This window comes from Ranitomeya imitator, chromosome 6 (assembly GCF_032444005.1).
Source record: "Ranitomeya imitator isolate aRanImi1 chromosome 6, aRanImi1.pri, whole genome shotgun sequence".
NCBI lineage: Eukaryota > Metazoa > Chordata > Amphibia > Anura > Dendrobatidae > Ranitomeya > Ranitomeya imitator.
Window position 1 is genome coordinate 84,210,620 of NC_091287.1, and position 22,010 is coordinate 84,232,629.

The 22,010-nt window shown below is 49.1% G+C and overlaps 1 protein-coding gene across 1 annotated transcript in view; it reads left to right on the forward strand.

Annotated features, from left to right (window-relative positions):
• Positions 1 to 5,809: 5,809 nt before the first annotated feature.
• SNX13 (sorting nexin 13) overlaps positions 5,810 to 22,010 on the forward strand; it is a 133,683-nt gene continuing 117,482 nt past the window's right edge. The window contains exon 1 of the mRNA XM_069729827.1: positions 5,810 to 6,001. Coding sequence (XP_069585928.1) covers positions 5,990 to 6,001 — 12 coding nt within the window. The 5' untranslated portion in view covers positions 5,810 to 5,989. The remainder of the gene's footprint in view (positions 6,002 to 22,010) is intronic.

Here is a 22,010-nt window from a genome sequence, read left to right on the forward strand (position 1 = left end):
TAACAATAGGGCGCCTCCCGAAGAAGCACTGCGAAACGCGCGTCGGGGCAGAGGGACGCCGAGGTATCTCCACAGGCTGATTGCAAGGTAACCATTTAACCGCTATTAGTCATTGTAGCACCTATATTATCAGTGTCACACGCTCAGGTAGTGTCAGCATAGAGGGTACAATTACTCTATTTTATTTATTAAGTGTACTAGTATCATTTGCCCCATTGCTCACATTGCTGCAAGGTTGTGAATATATACATATGTTTGTGCTTCGGTGATGACTTGTAGTGACGGATTGTGAGTTCATATGCATACTATATATCAGCCCTATTGTTAGTGAGATTACCTATGGCAGTATTGTCCCTTGTTTGTGGATCTTGCACTCTTTTTACATGCAGTTATGGATATTTTGTAAAAAAACATTTTTATGGAAATTGTTATCCTAATAAAATATTGTTCATTATATTAGTACCATAGTGGGGATCATTTATTTATTGATGATACTACATGTGATATAGCATCAGAAGTATGCAAAACAACATCTAAACAAGTCTGATGCATTTTGGAAACAGGTTAAAATAGAAAGAGAATATCTGCGCTGGAAAAAACAAACACTAGAGGACCATAAAAACTAATAAATACATACGTGGATCTCACAAAAAAAAAAAGACTCAAACCGTGTTAGGATATGAATAAAACTAAAACTAAAAGCAACACCATATGCAACTGGGAGAACAACCTACTACCGCCAAATGTATAAAAAATAAATAATAAACACTATAGTGTCACTACCTGCCAGAGTCGTCCAGGGAGGATAAGGATAGATGCAATATAGTAGGTTGAAGTATCCCGGTGTGGTGTAGAGAAAAGTCCGTGACAAATGGCCACTATGCAGGAAGCGGTGGAGCGGCTCGTTCCGATATCCTTAGATACTAGCAATACCCGGAGGAGGCCAGGTGAAAAGAGTATCGCAAATGGTCCGGTACGGATCAAGGTGGTAGACACTGCCCCGGCCGGTGGCAGCGCTAGCCAGCATTCAATGTGGCGTGTCCACGCTGCTATACAGAGCCGTTAGGTGTGCTGCAGGCGCAGGACCTAATGTGACGTCACAATCACGTGAAGAATCACGTGATGGGCTACAGGAAGAGCTTAGGACCAATTCCTTCCTACGCGTTTCGGAGAAAAAACGATCTCCTTCCTCCTTCTCCTTCTCCTTCTCTTTTTTAGATTTATCTATGTTTTTGCGGGTGGGTGGTTCCGCTACTATATCTGCTGCAGGTTTTTTCCGAGTGTGAGCGCTACAGGTGTCTTTTTTGTTTAGGTTAAAATAGAACTCTTTGACTCTATGTATGTATGTATGTACTCTATGTCTATATGTATGTATGTGGTATGCGTGTATGTCGTATGTATGTAGTATGTACGTTTGTGTTTTTTTTTTTTTTTTTACATTTAACACATTAGCCGGATGATGGGACTACTACTGTCCCATCATTGGCTAATGTGTCACTCACTGTCATTGTAGCAGGCATAGCCCGATGGGACTTGTAGTCCCATCGGACGATGCCTGCACACACGCACAAGACCCCCTCCAGGCCCGCACAGACCCCTGACGGTCCCGCACAGACCCCGCCCGCATACACAGACACGCACAGTCTCCGCCCACACTCTTCCCCCCTCCCGATCTGCAACGTTTCTCCCACAGCTAAGCCGCAGATAGTAACATAGTAACATAGTAACATAGTTAGTAAGGCCGAAAAAAGACATTTGTCCATCCAGTTCAGCCTATATTCCATCATAATAAATCCCCAGATCTACGTCCTTCTACAGAACCTAATAATTGTATGATACAATATTGTTCTGCTCCAGGAAGACATCCAGGCCTCTCTTGAACCCCTCGACTGAGTTCGCCATCACCACCTCCTCAGGCAAGCAATTCCAGATTCTCACTGCCCTAACAGTAAAGAATCCTCTTCTATGTTGGTGGAAAAACCTTCTCTCCTCCAGACGCAAAGAATGCCCCCTTGTGCCCGTCACCTTCCTTGGTATAAACAGATCCTCAGCGAGATATTTGTATTGTCCCCTTATATACTTATACATGGTTATTAGATCGCCCCTCAGTCGTCTTTTTTCTAGACTAAATAATCCTAATTTCGCTAATCTATCTGGGTATTGTAGTTCTCCCATCCCCTTTATTAATTTTGTTGCCCTCCTTTGTACTCTCTCTAGTTCCATTATATCCTTCCTGAGCACCGGTGCCCAAAACTGGACACAGTACTCCATGTGCGGTCTAACTAGGGATTTGTACAGAGGCAGTATAATGCTCTCATCATGTGTATCCAGACCTCTTTTAATGCACCCCATGATCCTGTTTGCCTTGGCAGCTGCTGCCTGGCACTGGCTGCTCCAGGTAAGTTTATCATTAACTAGGATCCCCAAGTCCTTCTCCCTGTCAGATTTACCCAGTGGTTTCCCGTTCAGTGTGTAATGGTGATATTGATTCCCTCTTCCCATGTGTATAACCTTACATTTATCATTGTTAAACCTCATCTGCCACCTTTCAGCCCAAGTTTCCAACTTATCCAGATCCATCTGTAGCAGAATACTATCTTCTCTTGTATTAACTGCTTTACATAGTTTTGTATCATCTGCAAATATCGATATTTTACTGTGTAAACCTTCTACCAGATCATTAATGAATATGTTGAAGAGAACAGGTCCCAATACTGACCCCTGCGGTACCCCACTGGTCACAGCGACCCAGTTAGAGACTATACCATTTATAACCACCCTCTGCTTTCTATCACTAAGCCAGTTACTAACCCATTTACACACATGTTCCCCCAGACCAAGCATTCTCATTTTGTGTACCAACCTCTTGTGCGGCACGGTATCAAACGCTTTGGAAAAATCGAGATATACCACGTCCAATGACTCACCGTGGTCCAGCCTATAGCTTACCTCTTCATAAAAACTGATTAGATTGGTTTGACAGGAGCGATTTCTCATAAACCCATGCTGATATGGAGTTAAACAGTTATTCTCATTGAGATAATCCAGAATAACATCCCTCAGAAACCCTTCAAATATTTTACCAACAATAGAGGTTAGACTTACTGGCCTATAATTTCCAGGTTCACTTTTAGAGCCCTTTTTGAAGATCTTTAGAGATCTTTTTTATATCTGCGGTTTTGCTGCGGAAGTGCTCGACTCAATACAAGTCAATGGGTGTAGAAACGCTGCAGATCCGCACAAAGAATTGATATGCTGCGGAAAAAACAACGCTGCATTTCCGCACGGCTTTTTTTCTCAGCATGCGCACAGCAGATTTGGTTTTCCATAGGTTTACATGGTACTGGAGACCGCATGGAAAACTGCTGCGAACGTTTTTTCGTGACGACGGTCCGTCAAAACACAACGCATCCAGTGCATGACGGACGCCATACGTCGCCATCCGTCGGCAATACAAGGCTATGGGAAAAAAAAACATCCTGCGAGCACATTTGCATGATGCGTTTTTTTCCCCAAAAAGCTGTGAAATACACTGACATCAGTCCCATTTTGTTCACAGATGTGTTTACATAAGGAATGAGGCCTTAAAGGGAACCTGTCAGCAGGATTGTGCACAGTAACCTACACACTGTCAGGTCGGCGCCGTTATACTGATTACAATGATACCTTGGTTGATTAAATCCGTCCTGTGGTTGTTTAATCTTTATTTTCAGTTACTGATATGCTCGGTGTATAATTAATATTTCAGGTTATCCTGGCATTCCCCCCCCGAACAAAAAAAATCCATTTGAAAATGGAGCCGGACCCGCCTGCACAGTAGCAGCAGCTATCGTTGTATATAGAGGTGATCCGATAGCTGCTACTGCCATCTTGGGGGATAACCTCAAACATATTATATACACAGTACATATGTGATTATGCCGCAGTGCAGGTGCAACGGCCGGTGCCTGCCTGCAGAAGGTTTTTTTTCTTCAATATTTATATATAATATTCATTATGTAAACTAGGAGGCAGATCACTGAGGGATAAGTGACCAGTCAGCAGTCTGCATTATGAATAGCTAATCCGAGCACCACATGAAGACCCCCACAGATCGACCCGGAGAACGAGCATATCAGTAACTCAAAAGTGAAAATAAAGATTAAACAACCGCAAGACGGATTTGACCTGCCTGCTTTTTTTTTTTTGTGTACAGAGCCTTATATGAGGCATTGGGACCCATTATACTGTATGGACCATTATATGGGGACCATTATTCTGTTTGGAGCATTGTATGGGGCCCATTATACTATGTGGAGGACTATATAGGAGGAAATTGACTTTTGTAAAGAGTACACTGTTGAGGACAGTTTCTACTGGTAGGGTACATTTACCAATATCTCGTTTACCTCTAAGGGAAAGTTCACACAGGGCATTTTTTATGCTAATTTTCAGCTGCTTTTTACAATACCAGCAAAGCCTATGAGATTTCAGAAATCTCATGCACACACATTGTTTTTTTTGTGTGATCAGTATTTTGTCATTTGCTGCAGTTTTTGGACACAGAGCATGTCACCGCAATTTTACTGCGTTTTTTCAGCGTTTCACCCATTGACTTGAACGGGTGTTGAAAAAAAACGCAGCAAAAACGCAGGTATCCTTATTTGCTGCGTTTTTGCAGCTGAAAATTCAAGGACATTAGCATGGACAAAGAGAAAAAAAACACACCGAAAATGCACCTAAACCTGCATTTTTGACGCAGCTTCTTTCCTGCCAAGAAGATCAGGTTTTGCTGATACTACAGGTATTAAAACCCTGAAACCTGTGAATCCTTGATCACCTGAATCCCCTCTGCTGCATGGTATTGTAGAATTTACTATCTATATCATTCATGTAATGTAAGAAGTATGTGAAATGTTTGGCATCGTATTATACCTATATTTCTCTGCCGTATCTGTGCATAATGAATCGTGGTATGTGTTAAAGGGGCCCACTGAGACTTTCGCCTGGGACCCACGAAAACCTGGATCCACCCCCACTCTTAATGGTTGGTGAGATGTTCTTTTCCTGAAACGCTGTGCCTTTTTGTCTCCACATTTATGTTTAATCATCGTGGTCAAAGATGCAGGCAAATCTGCAACGTGTGCACATCCCCTACACACAGACTCTGTACACTGCTGCTGTGCGTTTTATATGGACCCATAGACTTGTATTGGCCCTTGTCAGCCATCACGCTGGATAAACACGCACACAATAGCACCAAAGAGTATAATGAGTATTTGCTATAGCCGTGAAAAAAAATAGGATACAACACGTATGTGTGAATAAGGACTAACACAGGCCCCACAAAACATGGGCTTTTCTTTACAGGAGCGCATGTCCTTTCCTTGAGGTGGATTTCTGCTCCAAACCGGACATATTGGGTCAAAATGCTGTGAAGAAACAAAACTAAAGCTACAGCATCTCCTGACAAAAAAATAAACTATTCTGTTCACATTGCCAATGTAATGACCCAGTATCCGGCCGCACAACACGCGAACTACAGGGACATAGCTCCGAGTGAGACCCGAGCGCCCGAGAGCTGCGGCTTATATACCCTCAGGTCTATGGCCACGCCCTCACGTCACCACCTGGCACCGCCCATAATGGAGGAGGATGCGCGTCCAATTTGTGTATTAGTTATGGGCGGGCGCTCGCCAGTCATGGAGCAGGAGCTGGAGAATAACAGGGTGGGCGGAGCCTGTGTGTGGGCGGGACGGCAGATCACTCAGCGCTGAGCGTGAAGCACTAGCCCCGCCCATCACTCCAGCCCTGAGCCGCAGCTCCACGTGACCTCCCCTCCCTCCCTCCACAACATGGCGGCTCTTCCGGAGGCGGCCGGAGGGTAGGGGTGGGTCAGTCTGTGGAGCTACCGGAGGACGGGGATATACGGGGCCGGGCAGGCTCGGGGCTGCTGTGCTCTCGTGTATAATGTTGCGGGAATAGAGGAGCGGCTCGGCCGGCGCCAATCATGACCCCAAAGGTAAGACCAATACCTGGGGCAGTCATGGGCTAAGCCGCCCTGGAGGGGGCGCTGCACTGCTCACCTGGCGCTGCAGTGAGGGTACGCACAGTGTACCGGGGCCAGCGGAGAGCAGGACTGAGCGGTGACAGGGTGTCTGCGGGACGGCGAGATACCGCACAGTGTGTCCTGGGGCGTAGTGATGGGGGGGACAGTGGGGAGTAGTGATGGGGGGGACAGTGGGGAGTAGTGATGGGGGGACAGTGGGGAGTAGTGATGGGGGGGACAGTGGGGTGTAGTGATGGGGGGACAGTGGGGAGTAGTGATGGGGGGACAGTGGGGTGTAGTGATGGGGGGACAGTGGGGTGTAGTGATGGGGGGACAGTGGGGTGTAGTGATGGGGGGGACAGTGGGGAGTAGTGATGGGGGGACAGTGGGGTGTAGTGATGGGGACAGTGGGGAGTAGTGATGGGGGGGACAGTGGGGTGTAGTGATGGGGGGACAGTGGGGAGTAGTGATGGGGGGACAGTGGGGTGTAGTGATGGGGACAGTGGGGAGTAGTGATGGGGGGGACAGTGGGGAGTAGTGATGGGGGGGACAGTGGGGAGTAGTGATGGGGGGGACAGTGGGGTGTAGTGATGGGGGGACAGTGGGGAGTAGTGATGGGGGGACAGTGGGGTGTAGTGATGGGGACAGTGGGGAGTAGTGATGGGGGGGACAGTGGGGTGTAGTGATGGGGGGACAGTGGGGAGTAGTGATGGGGGGACAGTGGGGTGTAGTGATGGGGACAGTGGGGAGTAGTGATGGGGGGGACAGTGGGGTGTAGTGATGGGGGGGACAGTGGGGAGTAGTGATGGGGGGGACAGTGGGGTGTAGTGATGGGGGGACAGTGGGGAGTAGTGATGGGGGGACAGTGGGGTGTAGTGATGGGGACAGTGGGGAGTAGTGATGGGGGGACAGTGGGGTGTAGTGATGGGGGGACAGTGGGGAGTAGTGATGGGGGGACAGTGGGGTGTAGTGATGGGGGGACAGTGGGGTGTAGTGATGGGGGGGACAGTGGGGTGTAGTGATGGGGGGGACAGTGGGGAGTAGTGATGGGGGGGACAGTGGGGTGTAGTGATGGGGGGACAGTGGGGAGTAGTGATGGGGGGACAGTGGGGTGTAGTGATGGGGACAGTGGGGAGTAGTGATGGGGGGACAGTGGGGTGTAGTGATGGGGGGGACAGTGGGGAGTAGTGATGGGGGGGACAGTGGGGTGTAGTGATGGGGGGACAGTGGGGAGTAGTGATGGGGGGACAGTGGGGTGTAGTGATGGGGACAGTGGGGAGTAGTGATGGGGGGGACAGTGGGGTGTAGTGATGGGGGGACAGTGGGGAGTAGTGATGGGGGGACAGTGGGGTGTAGTGATGGGGGGACAGTGGGGTGTAGTGATGGGGGGGACAGTGGGGTGTAGTGATGGGGGGGACAGTGGGGAGTAGTGATGGGGGGGACAGTGGGGTGTAGTGATGGGGGGACAGTGGGGAGTAGTGATGGGGGGACAGTGGGGTGTAGTGATGGGGACAGTGGGGAGTAGTGATGGGGGGACAGTGGGGTGTAGTGATGGGGGGGACAGTGGGGAGTAGTGATGGGGGGGACAGTGGGGTGTAGTGATGGGGGGACAGTGGGGAGTAGTGATGGGGGGACAGTGGGGTGTAGTGATGGGGACAGTGGGGAGTAGTGATGGGGGGGACAGTGGGGTGTAGTGATGGGGGGACAGTGGGGAGTAGTGATGGGGGGACAGTGGGGTGTAGTGATGGGGGGACAGTGGGGTGTAGTGATGGGGGGGACAGTGGGGTGTAGTGATGGGGGGGACAGTGGGGAGTAGTGATGGGGGGGACAGTGGGGTGTAGTGATGGGGGGACAGTGGGGTGTAGTGATGGGGACAGTGGGGAGTAGTGATGGGGGGGACAGTGGGGTGTAGTGATGGGGGGACAGTGGGGTGTAGTGATGGGGGGGACAGTGGGGTGTAGTGATGGGGGGGACAGTGGGGAGTAGTGATGGGGGGACAGTGGGGTGTAGTGATGGGGGGACAGTGGGGTGTAGTGATGGGGGGACAGTGGGGTGTAATGATGGGGGGGACAGTGGGGAGTAGTGATGGGGGGGACAGTGGGGTGTAGTGATGGGGGGACAGTGGGGAGTAGTGATGGGGGGACAGTGGGGTGTAGTGATGGGGACAGTGGGGAGTAGTGATGGGGGGGACAGTGGGGTGTAGTGATGGGGGGACAGTGGGGTGTAGTGATGGGGGGGACAGTGGGGTGTAGTGATGGAGGGGACAGTGGGGTGTAGTGATGGGGGGACAGTGGGGTGTAGTGATGGGGGGACAGTGGGGTGTAGTGATGGAGGGGACTGTGGGGTGCAGTGATGGAGGGGACGGGGACAGTGAGGTGTAGTGATGGGGGGACAGTGGGGTGTAGTGATGGAGGGGACGGGGACAGTGGGGTGTAGTGATGGGGGGATAGTGAGGTGTAGTGATGGAGGGGATGGGGACAGTGGGGTGTAGTGACGGAGGGGACAGTGGGGTGTAGTGATGGAGGGGACGGGGACAGTGGGGTGTAGTGATGGAGGGGACGGGGACTGTGGGGTGTAGTGATGGGGGTGGGGTGTAGTGATGGAGGGGACGGGGATAGTGGGGTGTAGTGATGGGGGGATGGGGACAGTGGGGTGTAGTGATGGAGGGGACGGGGACAGTGGGGTGTAGTGATGGAGGGTATGGGGATAGTGGGTGTAGTGATGGAGGGGACTGTGGGGTGTAGTGATGGAGGGGACTGTGGGGTGTAGTGATGGGGGGCCAGTGGGGTGTAGTGATGGAGGGGACTGTGGGGTGTAGTGATGGGGGGACAGTGGGGTGTAGTGATGGGGGACGGGAACAGTGGGGCGTAGTGATGGGTGGGTCGGGGACAGTGGGGCGTAGTGATGGGTGGGACGGGGACAGTGGGGTGTAGTGATGGGGGATAGTGAGGTGTAGTGATGGAGGGGATGGGGACAGTGGGGTGTAGTGATGGAGGGGACGGGGACAGTGGGGTGTAGTGATGGAGGGGACGGGGACAGTGGGGTGTAGTGATGGAGGGGACGGGGATAGTGGGGTGTAGTGATGGGGACAGTGGGGTGTAGTGATGGAGGGGACGGGGACAGTGGGGTGCAGTGATGGAGGGTATGGGGACAGTGGGGTGTAGTGATGGGGGGACAGTGGGGTGTAGTGATGGGGGGACAGTGGGGTGTAGTGATGGAGGGGAATGTGGGGTGTAGTGATGGAGGGGACTGTGGGGTGTAGTGATGGGGGGCCAGTGGGGTGTAGTGATGGAGGGGACTGTGGGGTGTAGTGATGGGGGGACAGTGGGGTGTAGTGATGGGGGGACGGGGACAGTGGGGTGTAGTGATGGGGGACGGGAACAGTGGGGCGTAGTGATGGGTGGGACGGGGACAGTGGGGCGTAGTGATGGGTGGGACGGGGACAGTGGGGCGTAGTGATGGGTGGGACGGGGACAGTGGGGCGTAGTGATGGGACGGGGACAGTGGGGCGTAGTGATGGGTGGGTCGGGGACAGTGGGGCGTAGTGATGGGTGGGACGGGGACAGTGGGGTGTAGTGATGGGACGGGGACAGTGGGGCGTAGTGATGGGTGGGTCGGGGACAGTGGGGCGTAGTGATGGGTGGGACGGGGACAGTGGGGTGTAGTGATGGGGGGACGGGGACAGTGGGGTGTAGTGATGGGACAGTGGGGCGTAGTGATGGGGGACGGGGACAGTGGGGCGTAGTGATGGGACGGGGACAGTGGGGCGTAGTGATGGGAGGGTCGGGGACAGTGGGGCGTAGTGATGGGGGGGACGGGGACAGTGGGGCGTAGTGATGAGGGGGACGGGGACAGTGGGGTGTAGTGATGGGGGGGACGGGGACAGTGGGGCGTAGTGATGGGGGGGACGGGGACAGTGGGGCGTAGTGATGGGGGGGACGGGGACAGTGGGGCGTGATGGGAATGGGAGAGGGGAGTAGTGATGGGGATAGCGGGGCATAGTGATGGGGGTTCTGCGAGGGAGGGGTGTAGGAATGGGGACAGCAAGGTTTAGTGAGAGGGATTAGATGGTGGATCAGTAAGGTGGTCTTCATTCCTTAGACCATGGCGCTGTGGGGCAGGTGCGGTGTTGATCCTGTTGCCGGTGGGTTATTTTTGGGATGACAGGCGCACACATGACTTGTGCCACTCTGGGATTTGTGGCTTTTCCACGAGCTGTGATCTGTCTGGGCGGTGGAGGAGTCACTGGTTGTCTGTGCCCGGCCGTTCGGTCACACTGAGGACACATGTCGCGGTCCCTCTGATGTCAGTCGGATGAAGCGACAAGTCATTTTCTGTGATTTGTGAATTGAGCGCCAGTGGATATAATCAGCTCGGGGGACTTGTGTGTTTCTGTTTGTTGCTAGTGCTGTGATCAATATCACCAGACAGCAATAAAGCCTCGTGAAACAAGAGGATCATGTAGTCGCCCTGTCTGCTCCGGCGATGCTCCGAGCCGCACGCTGTGCTGCCTGCCTCATAGAATCATGGTCACGGCTATGTAGAAGGACAACGTACGGGGAGCTTGTGCTTTATCCGCTGTAGTTTGAGGTCGTAGCTGTAAAATATAGTGAATAAAGAGCGTCTCAATCCATTCATGGAAAAAAAGACGTTTACAGCTGATCCTTATTGAACATGTGTGATACATGGTTGCGGCCATATTGGATCAATATGGAGCCTTAATAGCTCTGCACCTCTGTATCCTCTCTGAGAATAGCACCATTCACACAGCACCCAAAGGTGCAGCGCCGTACACCCCTCCTGCACACCCACAGAGGTGTGGGGAGCAGCAGGGAGGAGAGGAGTTTCTATTACCTGAATCACCGCCCGTCATAAAGAGGACGATTCCTGAAATAGACTGTGATTTGCTCTCCTCCTATAGACGGGGCAGCATAACCTTTCCTGGCTAGCTGGCATATCACAGGCTGTTTATAGTACATAGTTTATTGGAATAAATGGGTGAAAATGAAAAGCCGGGTATTTCCCAAATCTCCTGAGTAGTGCTCCTCCTGGTACTGTGCACAATTGCTCCACTTTCACCTTGTTCTACTTGTGATACCTCACATGGGCTGCACGTGATGAAGCCTGAGTGTAGTTGCAGCCCCCCTGGTCCAGGGACTGACCGCTATTGGTGACAGAAGTTTATATCCGTGGGGGTTCGGACACGGAGACCCCACCGATTGCTACCAGAAATGGACAGGCGTGCTAAGCTGATCCATGCCCCCCTTACGCTGGCATTGCATGCTGCCAGTGTACTATAGCCATTGGTTCACACACATCTCCATGATGTGTCCAAAGTTTATTAAAATTCAAGCGGGTTCCCAGTTCTATGTTCGAGGTGTTCCAGTGTTGGTGTCTAGGACTATATCACAGCTTACGGCAGGGAGTGTATGGTGCAGAAATCCTGCAGCTTTCCGTTTCTCCTGACTTCTTTAGTGGCAATGTTACTACATTCAGTGTTACTTGTGGTTTGCTGCAATGTATCGTTCATCTGTTGTTTACTATTTTTGTTTCCATTTTCTCTTTTCATCTGTGTTTATTCCATTTTGGTTGAGCTGTCCAAGATAGTAAAAAGCTACAAACAGACAGGAATAGATGTAACATAGTAACATAGTAACATAGTTAGTAAGGCCGAAAAAAGACATTTGTCCATCCAGTTCAGCCTATATTCCATCATAATAAATACCCAGATCTACGTCCTTCTACAGAACCTAATAATTGTATGATACAATATTGTTCTGCTCCAGGAAGACATCCAGGCCTCTCTTGAACCCCTCGACTGAGTTCGCCATCACCACCTCCTCAGGCAAGCAATTCCAGATTCTCACTGCCCTAACAGTAAAGAATCCTCTTCTATGTTGGTGGAAAAACCTTCTCTCCTCCAGACGCAAAGAATGCCCCCTTGTGCCCGTCACCTTCCTTGGTATAAACAGATCCTCAGCGAGATATTTGTATTGTCCCCTTATATACTTATACATGGTTATTAGATCGCCCCTCAGTCGTCTTTTTTCTAGACTAAATAATCCTAATTTCGCTAATCTATCTGGGTATTGTAGTTCTTCCATCCCCTTTATTAATTTTGTTGCCCTCCTTTGTACTCTCTCTAGTTCCATTTAAAACCATGTAAAATGATTAAATATATAATTGCCCCATTTCCTCTCTGCCATTCCAGCAACACATCCCTGATGCCCCCTGCTTGTCCTCTGATTACAGCCAGTATGGCCCTTGTGGCCACTTCAGCCAATTAGTGGCCGCAGTGGTCTTGTGCCATATACCTCTGAGCCCAGTAGTTGTCTGCAGACGTCAGAGTATACAGGACATCTCTGCTTGCTTTTCCATGTGCCTTATCTGGGTGTGGATACAGGGATAACCATGTTGACCTAGAACAAACCAGTGTCAGCTGAATGTGTTACAGCAGAACTTGTGCTGAGCTTTATAGCTCTACTATAGTTCTGCTACTCACACAGAGGAGAGCTCGCCCTGCAAGAAACCGTAATGTGTGAGGCTCCAGAGACAACTTGAGAATACCCCTTTAAATGAATTGATGGCTGCACAAGCAGACCACTGCGCCAATCTTAATTATTCAGTGTAAATGATGCTTATCGTGAGATGACTGTTCCTAGGATATATTTTTAATGCAGCAAACGTAAACACCTAAGTATTTACACCACCCAACTCGGGCGTTAAATGTCTGCCAATCAGTAAGTACCAAGTGGTGGCTGTTTAGAGCCTGTTTACACAGGCAGTTGTTCTGACGGATGAGCGTGTAACTCCTCATCCGGTGATTGGAAGCCTGTTTACACTGCAAGATGATTTGCGATTATGGTTATCTTGCAGTCTAAATAGGCCTTGAAGGGTTTGACCAGTGAAAACAAGTTTTGACTTTACCACTGGATATGTGATTACTTACTGATCGGTGGGTCTCCCATTACTGGGGTCCGCACTTATCAGAATTAGGGGGAATTTTTATCCCGGTTACAAAATGGTGATGCATGTTGTGCGAGCGATCACCGCTCTATTTATTCTCTATGGGAAACTCCTGAGCAAAGCGTTTGGCGGCCCCATAGGGAATGAATGGAGCCCAAGTGTCACATGCACTCTTACACCATTCTAGCGAAGATAAAAGGCCCGGTTCTGCCAGTCGGTGCGGGGTGAGACGGCACCGATCAACAGGTTGTCTGAAATCATCGCAAAATGAAAAGTGCTTTAGCGTTGTGGTGTGGTCTCATCTTCTCACCTCTATAAAGGACGGTTTACAGTCAGTGGATGTTCCCATTTGTGACTGAATTTGGTATTTCTCTCATCTGAGAAGTTAGTTCTGTCCTGACAATCCTGTGAGTAAAATATAAAAGCAGATTAATGCGGCACACACACGGTTTTATTGTGGAACGTATGATAAGAATTAGTTTTATACGTCTGAATAGGGATGTTCCCGCAGTACAGGAGGTGCAGGGGTTTCTCTAAACCCCAATTCAGATGAATGGGACAGACACTTGTAAAGCGCAGCAAACCTGCATGTGAGTTCATCAGTAAAAGCGTGGTCCAGTGTCCACAAATGATCGGTGGGTAGGTGATAATTTACAGCTCGTGGGACCCCATTATTGTCAGAACAGGGGACGTATTATGGAGACACTAGGACAGTTTATACACTGGCTGGAAGAGGCATTTGGTAGGTTGGGGAATATCAAATGATCAGAAGAAGTGATGTGAGAAGGCAGTCACACAGAGGAAAGGAATATGGGGTTATTCCCACAATAGTAACGTATCCTGTCCTCCTAAGATGGGGGATAACGCGCTGATCACTGGGGGGGTGGAAACCTGGGATCCCCAGCAATGCCGGGTATTGTTCTATGCCAAGGGCCATCCTGAACGGTGTAGAGGTGCGTCAGCTCAACTTCTACCTCTTTTGCCGTCCATGGGACTGACAGAAGCGGAGCAGAGCACTTGTCTTTTTCTGACCATCTCAGCTGCGGTTGAACCAGCGCACCTCCAAGAAGGATTTCTGTAGACCTTGCTTCCGGGGTTCTACAGCTCTGCTTTGAGATCAATAAAGGGGTCTCAGAAGTTGGACCCTCCAGTGATCAGGTAGTTTTTCCTCATCCTATTGTTTGGGGATAATTTACTAAAGGTTGTCCACTACTGGAAAAACCCAAGCTTACTGTAATCAGTTCTGAGCCCCATAAAAACCAAAAAGACACTTGTGTTCCCGGCTGCTAAAGTTACATTTTTGTGCTTCATGACCACTGCAGCCAATCAGTGGCCTCTGTTCGGCTGCAGCTCATCTATATGCCATCAGTGCTGATGTCTACTCTGACAAAATAATCAAAATGTCACGTCAGCTGCTGGGAATAGTAATGCCGACATTGTTTTTATTTTTTATGGTGTCCAATATTTATTATGCAGGAGTTGTCCAGTAGTGGACAACCCCTTTAAGTGCTTCCAGTATGGTGCCAGTGTCGCCTCTATTCCGGCTTTCCCATCAGTCTGATGTACTGCCTGTAATCCAGAAACGTACTGCGTTGAAAAGTGACGTCCAGGTGTGTCTATGGATGTGAGTAGTGCATGAGTGTGGGACGTATGGTGGCAGATGACCTCTAGATGTGTGACCTTTACTGGGCACAAAGGTGGATATTTTATTGCTTCATGCTGGATCTTCTTTAAGCTGTGTATTTCCTTATGGCTAACCCTGTGACTTTTAGTCCGTAATGACCGTACACATTTTGGCCTGTGTGGCGGGGTGTTTTTTTTTTACAAAATGGAGGTGTCCAAATAAAGAAAATATTGCTCCAGGTGCAAAAATGAATCTTCCTGCTGTTCTGTATATAATAAAGCTGCTCCGATCTGAGGCTTGCTGTGCCGGACCCGGGGTGCTGGCAGCTCTCTATATCCGCATTGACACAAGAACGCTTCCTACCTGTCTGTCTGTGACGGGCTTCTTGGCCCCTGGACTGGAAGTAAAATCTTGACATTTTCAGCAGCTTTCCTAGACGCAGACAATCACCCCCAAATGCATGTTACGTTACTTATGCTTGTTTCACATTTGTGTAGGGCAGAGCTGCGGAGGGCTGCGTACTTCCTCCATTAGGCCCCGCCCACTGCCACACCTCTTCCATTCAGCCCCGCCTACGTCTGCATGCATCCTGTATACTTATCTTTAACATTGGGTACGCAGTCCTTACGAATGTATGCAGATGCCTGCACATGCGTCATTTTGACGCTGCGCCGAGCGCAACATGTTGCATTTTGTGGTGGTCAGCGCAGCATCAAAACGACGCATACATTCCTGTGAACATGGTCTGTGTGCCCAATGTTAAAGATAGGTACGCAGGACGCATGCAGATGTAGGCGGGGCTGGATGGAAGAGGTACGGCAGTGGGCGGGGCCTAATAGAGGAAGTCCGCAGCTCTGCCCAATGCAAATGTGAAACCAGCCAGCCTAAACCAGGGGACATGGCTCTTTTTAAAATTATACAGTGTTGAGAAAACCGCTTAAATTTTATATGCAAATGTTATAAAATAAAAATATAAGTGCACCGTAACAATCTTTAGTTTAAAAATATAATTGGTAATCCTGCAATTTTCAGCTTTGCCATCGGGCTATTGTGGACTCCTCCTTCCTGTGCTTTCAAGGACAGTTTAGGGCAAGGCTCCTTATCAGAAGAGGTAGGATTAGGGCATAGTGAGACAACCCTAAAAATCAGACCGTGACCCGCCTGCAACGCACATACTGTCCGGCGGCTCTCCCGACCCTAGTGTGACACATTCATGTATTTCTGTGCAGCTGTCGTACTCTGGTTGGGAGAGCCGCCGGCCAGTCCGTCTGCGCTAGTGTATATGGCTGAGTGACTGATAACACCTCTATACACTGCTGAAAACAGAGGATCCACCAGTCACAATAACCGATGTCACACCTGACCCTGCTCCTCCCCCTCCTGTACAATGAATTTTGCACACATTCTTTAGATCAGTGTTCCTCCAGTTCAGTCCTCAAGAGCCACCAACGGGTCATGTTTTCAGGATTTCCTTCGTATTGCCCAGCTGAGAATTCCATCACTTGGGCCGTACTAAGGAAATCCTAAAAATACGACCTGTTGATGGCTCTTGAGGACTGGAGTTGAGGAATACTGCTTTAGATGCTTAAATTAAAAGCTAGGGTCGGGGTCTGATCACTGACCATGTACATATGTTGTTTCCTGAAACATTAGGAAGTTATAGTCTAAAAGAACCCCAGGGGCCAGTGCGAAAATTGCAAAATTTCCAATTTGTATCTTTAATAAAGATTGATACGTGGGGAAGGGGACAAATTGAAAAAAATGCAATTAGCACAATAATATACTGATTTAATCAGACTATTTTGTGATGACTTCTCTAAAGGCAGATGTCAGCAGAGAATGGCTTTGCTTTTTGAGGTAGATAAGCCGCTTTCCTGCGTCTTGCAGCAGCTTATTCCTCTTTACCCACTGAGTACACATGATCCCAACCATAGAGGAACGGTTCACTGATCCAGCTCCTTTCCACAGCAGTTGAAGATTTCTGGGCACCTTATCTCCTAATAAGACCTAAACACAAGGACTGTCCTGTGAGAACAACCAATTTATCAGATGGCAGCCATAAGTGGTGACCTTGGTCATGTGAGCAGGCGGTACGGGGGAACTACGTCATATCCTTACGGATGAATCTGTGTATACAGCTCGCTGGCAGGGTCTGTGCTGTTATAGATCATTTATCATAATCCGCCACGTGTATTGTCCTGATGTGTGAAGAAGAAAGCTGCCTTTGATGGTGGGTGCCATGTTGAGGCATCTCTATTCTACTTTATTAGAACAGGGTTTTCTAGTTTTTGTTGCTTTGTTTTGATCTTTGTGTCGAAATCTTTTGTGAAACCAGTGACAGTAAACTACTACTGGTGTAAGCACACCCATGTGAAATCTGTGTATATACACTACGCAAAGCAACATCGAAATTGTAACACGAAGAAGGAAAAGTTGTGGAATTATGGAAATCACAGGATGGAAAAAGTACTGATAAGTGATGAAAAATAGAAACTTTCCAAAACATCTCAATTATTCACTATCAAGCATGAGCGCCAGATGGCTCGGCTGCTATCAGTGAAGCTATTAATGGTTGCCTGAGGGTTGTTCTGCTATGCTGAATGCATGCGGGCAAATCATCAAGATCCACTGCTGGCAGCTCCTGTGCAACTGTCGATTAATGACGTCCCAGATGTGCTCGATGGGAGGCAATGATAGCAGCTGAGGTGTGTAAAGGTACCGTCACACTTAGCGACGCTGCAGCGATACCGACAACGATCCGGATCGCTGCAGCGTCGCTGTTTGGTCGCTGGAGAGCTGTCACACAGACCGCTCTCCAGCGACCAACGATGCCGGTAACCAGGGTAAACATCGGGTAACTAAGCGCAGGGCCGCGCTTAGTAACCCGATGTTTACCCTGGTTACCATCCTAAAAGTAAAAAAAACAAACACTACATACTTACCTACAGCCGTCTGTCCTCCAGCGCTGTGCTCTGCACTCCTCCTGTACTGTCTGTGTGAGCACAGCGGCCGGAAAGCAGAGCGGTGACGTCACCGCTCTGCTTTCCGGCTGACCGACGCTCACAGCCAGTACAGGAGGAGTGCAGAGCACAGCGCTGGAGGACAGACGGCTGTAGGTAAGTATGTAGTGTTTGTTTTTTTACTTTTAGGATGGTAACCAGGGTAAACATCGGGTTACTAAGCGCGGCCCTGCGCTTAGTTACCCGATGTTTACCCTGGTTACCAGTGAAGACATCGCTGAATCGGTGTCACACACGCCGATTCAGCGATGTCTGCGGGGAGTCCAGCGACGAAATAAAGTTCTGGACTTTCTTCCCCGACCAGCGACAGCACAGCAGGGGCTGATCGCTGCTGCCTGTCACACTGGACGATATCGCTAGCGAGGACGCTGCAACGTCACGGATCGCTAGCGATATCGTCTAGTGTGACGGTACCTTAAGTGTGTGTATTTCTGCACGTGACTGTCATACTCGATACTTAATAAATCAAAATATTTGCGTAGAACCAGCAAAAGTTATGTTGCAAATAGTCAACAGGGTCACAAAAAATGCGCTAAGAAAAAAATGATGCACATTAAGTACCAGAGATTTGAGAAAAATCAAATGTGAGGCGACTAGGAAGCCATTATCCTCCAGTGCTGTTATATTCCAGAACTGCAGCCTCCCAGGAGGCCCAGAAGTACCAGGTGCTCTGTGTTCGGAGACACGGCCGAGGTCAGGAGGGAAGAAACCCGACCACCACTGATGAAGACACAGAAGGTGAAACGTCAAGACTGAGCCAAGAAATATCGGAAGACTGATCTTTCAAAGGTTTTATGGACCGATGAGATGAGTGACTCATGATGGACCAGATAGGTGGGTCCGAGGCTGGATCCGTAATGGCCACCGATATCCACTTGCACTCAGATGCCAGCAAGATGGAGGTGGGGTACTGTTATGGACTGGTGTTGTTACAAATTGAATAGTTGGACCTTTTCTTTCTTTTTTGAAAATGAGTTTGAAATCCACTCCCAAACCCACTGCCTCTTCTGAGAAGACACTTTCTTCAAGTAGTGGTGCAGGAAAAAGTCTCCATCTTTTGAGAAAACCATTGTTTTTATGGAGGGCGATGCTCCATCGCAGCATTACACTCTCTACTGCTAGCCGCCAGTAAAAGTTTTACAGATGAATAATGAATGACTTGGCCCCTTCCTCACCTGACCTAAACCCTGTGGAGAACTTGTGAGCCCTTCTTAGGCTATGTGCACACGCTGCGGATTCTCTGCGGATCCGCAGCGTTTTTTGCAGTGCAGAAAAGCTGCAGATCTGCAACTGATTTACAGTACAATGTAAATCAATGAGAAAAAAAAAGCTGTGCACACCTTGCGGAAAATCCGCTGCGGAAACACTGCGGTTTAAAAGAAGTAGCAAGAATCTGCAGTGTTTTTGTACCCATTCTATTATAGAAAACCGCAGGGGTAAAAAACGCAGCACATCCGCAAGAAAACCACAGCAAAAACGCACAAAAAAAGCTGCGGAACCGCACAAAAAAACGCGACAAATCTGCAGGTGCGTTTTCTGCCAGGAGAGGCAGAATCTGCACCAGAAATTCCTAAGCCTAATCCGCAACGTGTGCACATAGCCTTACTCTATGATCACACTCTCAGTATTTGGTCAGTATTTTACACTAGATGGAGGCCCAATTCTAACGCATCGGGTATTCTAGAATATGTATGTAGTATATAGCACAGCCACATATATAGCACAGCTCACGCAGTATATAACACACCCCTTTTAGTATATAGCACAGCGACATACTATATAGCGCAGCCCACGCAGTATATAGCGCAGCCCACATAGTATATAGCGCAGCCCACGCAGTATATAGCGCAGCCCACGCAGTATATAGCGCAGCCCACGCAGTATATAGCGCAGCCCACGCAGTATATAGCGCAGCCCACGCAGTATATAGCGCAGCCCACGCAGTATATAGCGCAGCCCACGCAGTATATAGCGCAGCCCACGCAGTATATAGCGCAGCCCACGCAGTATATAACGCAGCCCACGCAGTATATAGCAATGTGGGCACCATATCTCTGTTAAAGAAACAATTACAAAAAAAAAGTTATATACTAACGTTGTAACGCTATCCTAAAATGTTGTGTGGGCGCTGACTGGAGGGTAGTATGGAGGGGGCACTGACTGGATGGAAGTAGGGAGGGGCCAATTCGCGGCCGGACTGTGGGGCCAATCAGCAACCCGGTATTTCCGTTACAGACAGACAAACAAACGGAAGTGGACCTTAGACGATTATATATACATAGATCAGTATCTGTAAGCCAAAACCAGGAGTGGGTGATAATTGCAGAAGCAGTGATGTGACATGTTTCTATTATACTTTTCCTCTGGTTGTTCCTCTCTTGATTTTGACTTAGGGTACCGTCACACAGTGGCATTTTGATCGCTACGACGGCACGATTCGTGACGTTCCAGCGATATAGTTACGATCTCGCAGTGTCTGACACGCTACTGCGATCAGGGACCCCGCTGAGAATCGTACGTCGTAGCAGATCGTTTGAAACTTTCTTTCGTCGTCTAGCGTCTCACTGTGGCGGCATGATTGCATGGTGTAACATATATCGTATACGATGTGCGCATAGTAACCAACAGCTTCTACATCACACATACGTCATGAAATTATCGCTCCAGCGTCGTACATTTTCAAAGTGTGACAGCAGTCTACGACGCTGGAGCAATATTGTTACGATGCTGGAGCGTCACGGATCGTGCCGTCGTAGCGATCAAAATGCCACTGTGTGACGGTACCCTTACAAATACTGATGTAAAATACTGAGCGTGTGACTGTAGCCTTACAAGGGAGATCTACGGTGAAGGAAAACTGTCACCTCTCTACTCAGTGTCTGGAGGCTGTTTGGTTGCTGCCCAAAAAGTAGATCAACAACAGGTTAAGAAACCAACGGACACCATGGATGGAAGATATGACTGTTAATGAGAAGAATGGCGGCTATGTTGGTGGCTGATATTGTTTTTGAAATGTCCAGGAGCGGGTGCGGAGGGCTGCCCATTCACCCGTCACACTGGGTGCCAGCTGAAGCTGGTGTCTTTGTCATGTTTGCTTTTGGCAGAGGGAACCTCCGACACCATATTATTTAAGGAAAGAAAAGCTAAAATAAAGTAAACTAAAGTTAAAAAACCATATGAGACTTTGTGCCAACTAGATCAAGTGATATCATTGTGTTCTTGGGGTCAAACTATTTGGATCTTCCTCCTATCTTGAAAAAGGGCTTCAGAAGAGCTGCATCTGAATTACCTGTCAGTTCACACGCTCGGCCTTTGCTGCATTCATGGTCTTTGGGACGGCTGGAGATTGCCATGTACAGCTCTCTGCTATCTCCAGCAGTCGCCTAGAGAATGAATGCGAGGTAGTGTGAATGCGAGGTAGTGTGCACGCTCACCCGCCGCTCCATTCACACACGCCTTTTCCGAGCCCTGTTGTCGGTATCTCTGGGAGACCTATCACCTGTCGTATAGAAAGGAGATTCAGAAGTTTGCACAGCAGATTACTTTCCAGTTCCCCATCTTCTGCTTTGTGCTTCACATTAGAGAACCTGTGGTTTTGTGGACTGTCCAGTGGACTGTAAAGCTCGTGTCCCAATATTACGCCTTCTGAGTTACGGAATATTCTGTTTCTCTGTTCTGCTTCTGCCGCAGCCAAAAAGTGCTGAGCGTTCAATGCAGCTGACAGATGTGGATTTGTCAGTACAAGGCCTACACTTGAGTCCTACCTTTGACATTTATTTGTTCCCAAGCCACTAGGCAGTATGTAGCGGTATACCGGCCAGACAGCGATGCAGGGAGGGTGATATCGGTGCCCTCTGTGCAGTGAGCGCTGATTTTTTACTCCATCTTGAGTGGCTTCAAGGCGAATAACCTTTTAATTTTACTTCAGCTTAAGAGTAGGTGCACAGTCAGGAATCGGCAGCACATGCCGCTGTGTCCAACACGCGGCCGGCTATTGAACACAGGAGAATCCGCATGTGGTCATTGCTCCATGTGGATTCACCGCGTCCTATAAATTGTACGGGTGAAATTTATCTTGTGGAGGCTCACATCTCCACAAGATAAATAGACATGCTGCAGTCTGGGAAGACGCGCCGCATGTCCGTCTCCGCAGGTGAGCCGCGGGCGTCAGTGCACGCGTAGTGGGCATGGGATTTCTTGAAAACCCATCCACTATGCTGTAACATCTGGACGCTGCACAAGTACGCAGCGTCCAAAGTTTACTGATCGTGTGCACACACCTTAAAATTATTTAATTGCCATTTATCTGCAGATTACCCCAATATTTGCAGGTAAGTAGCTGTTCTCGAAGTGACTGGATCCCGTTAAATGT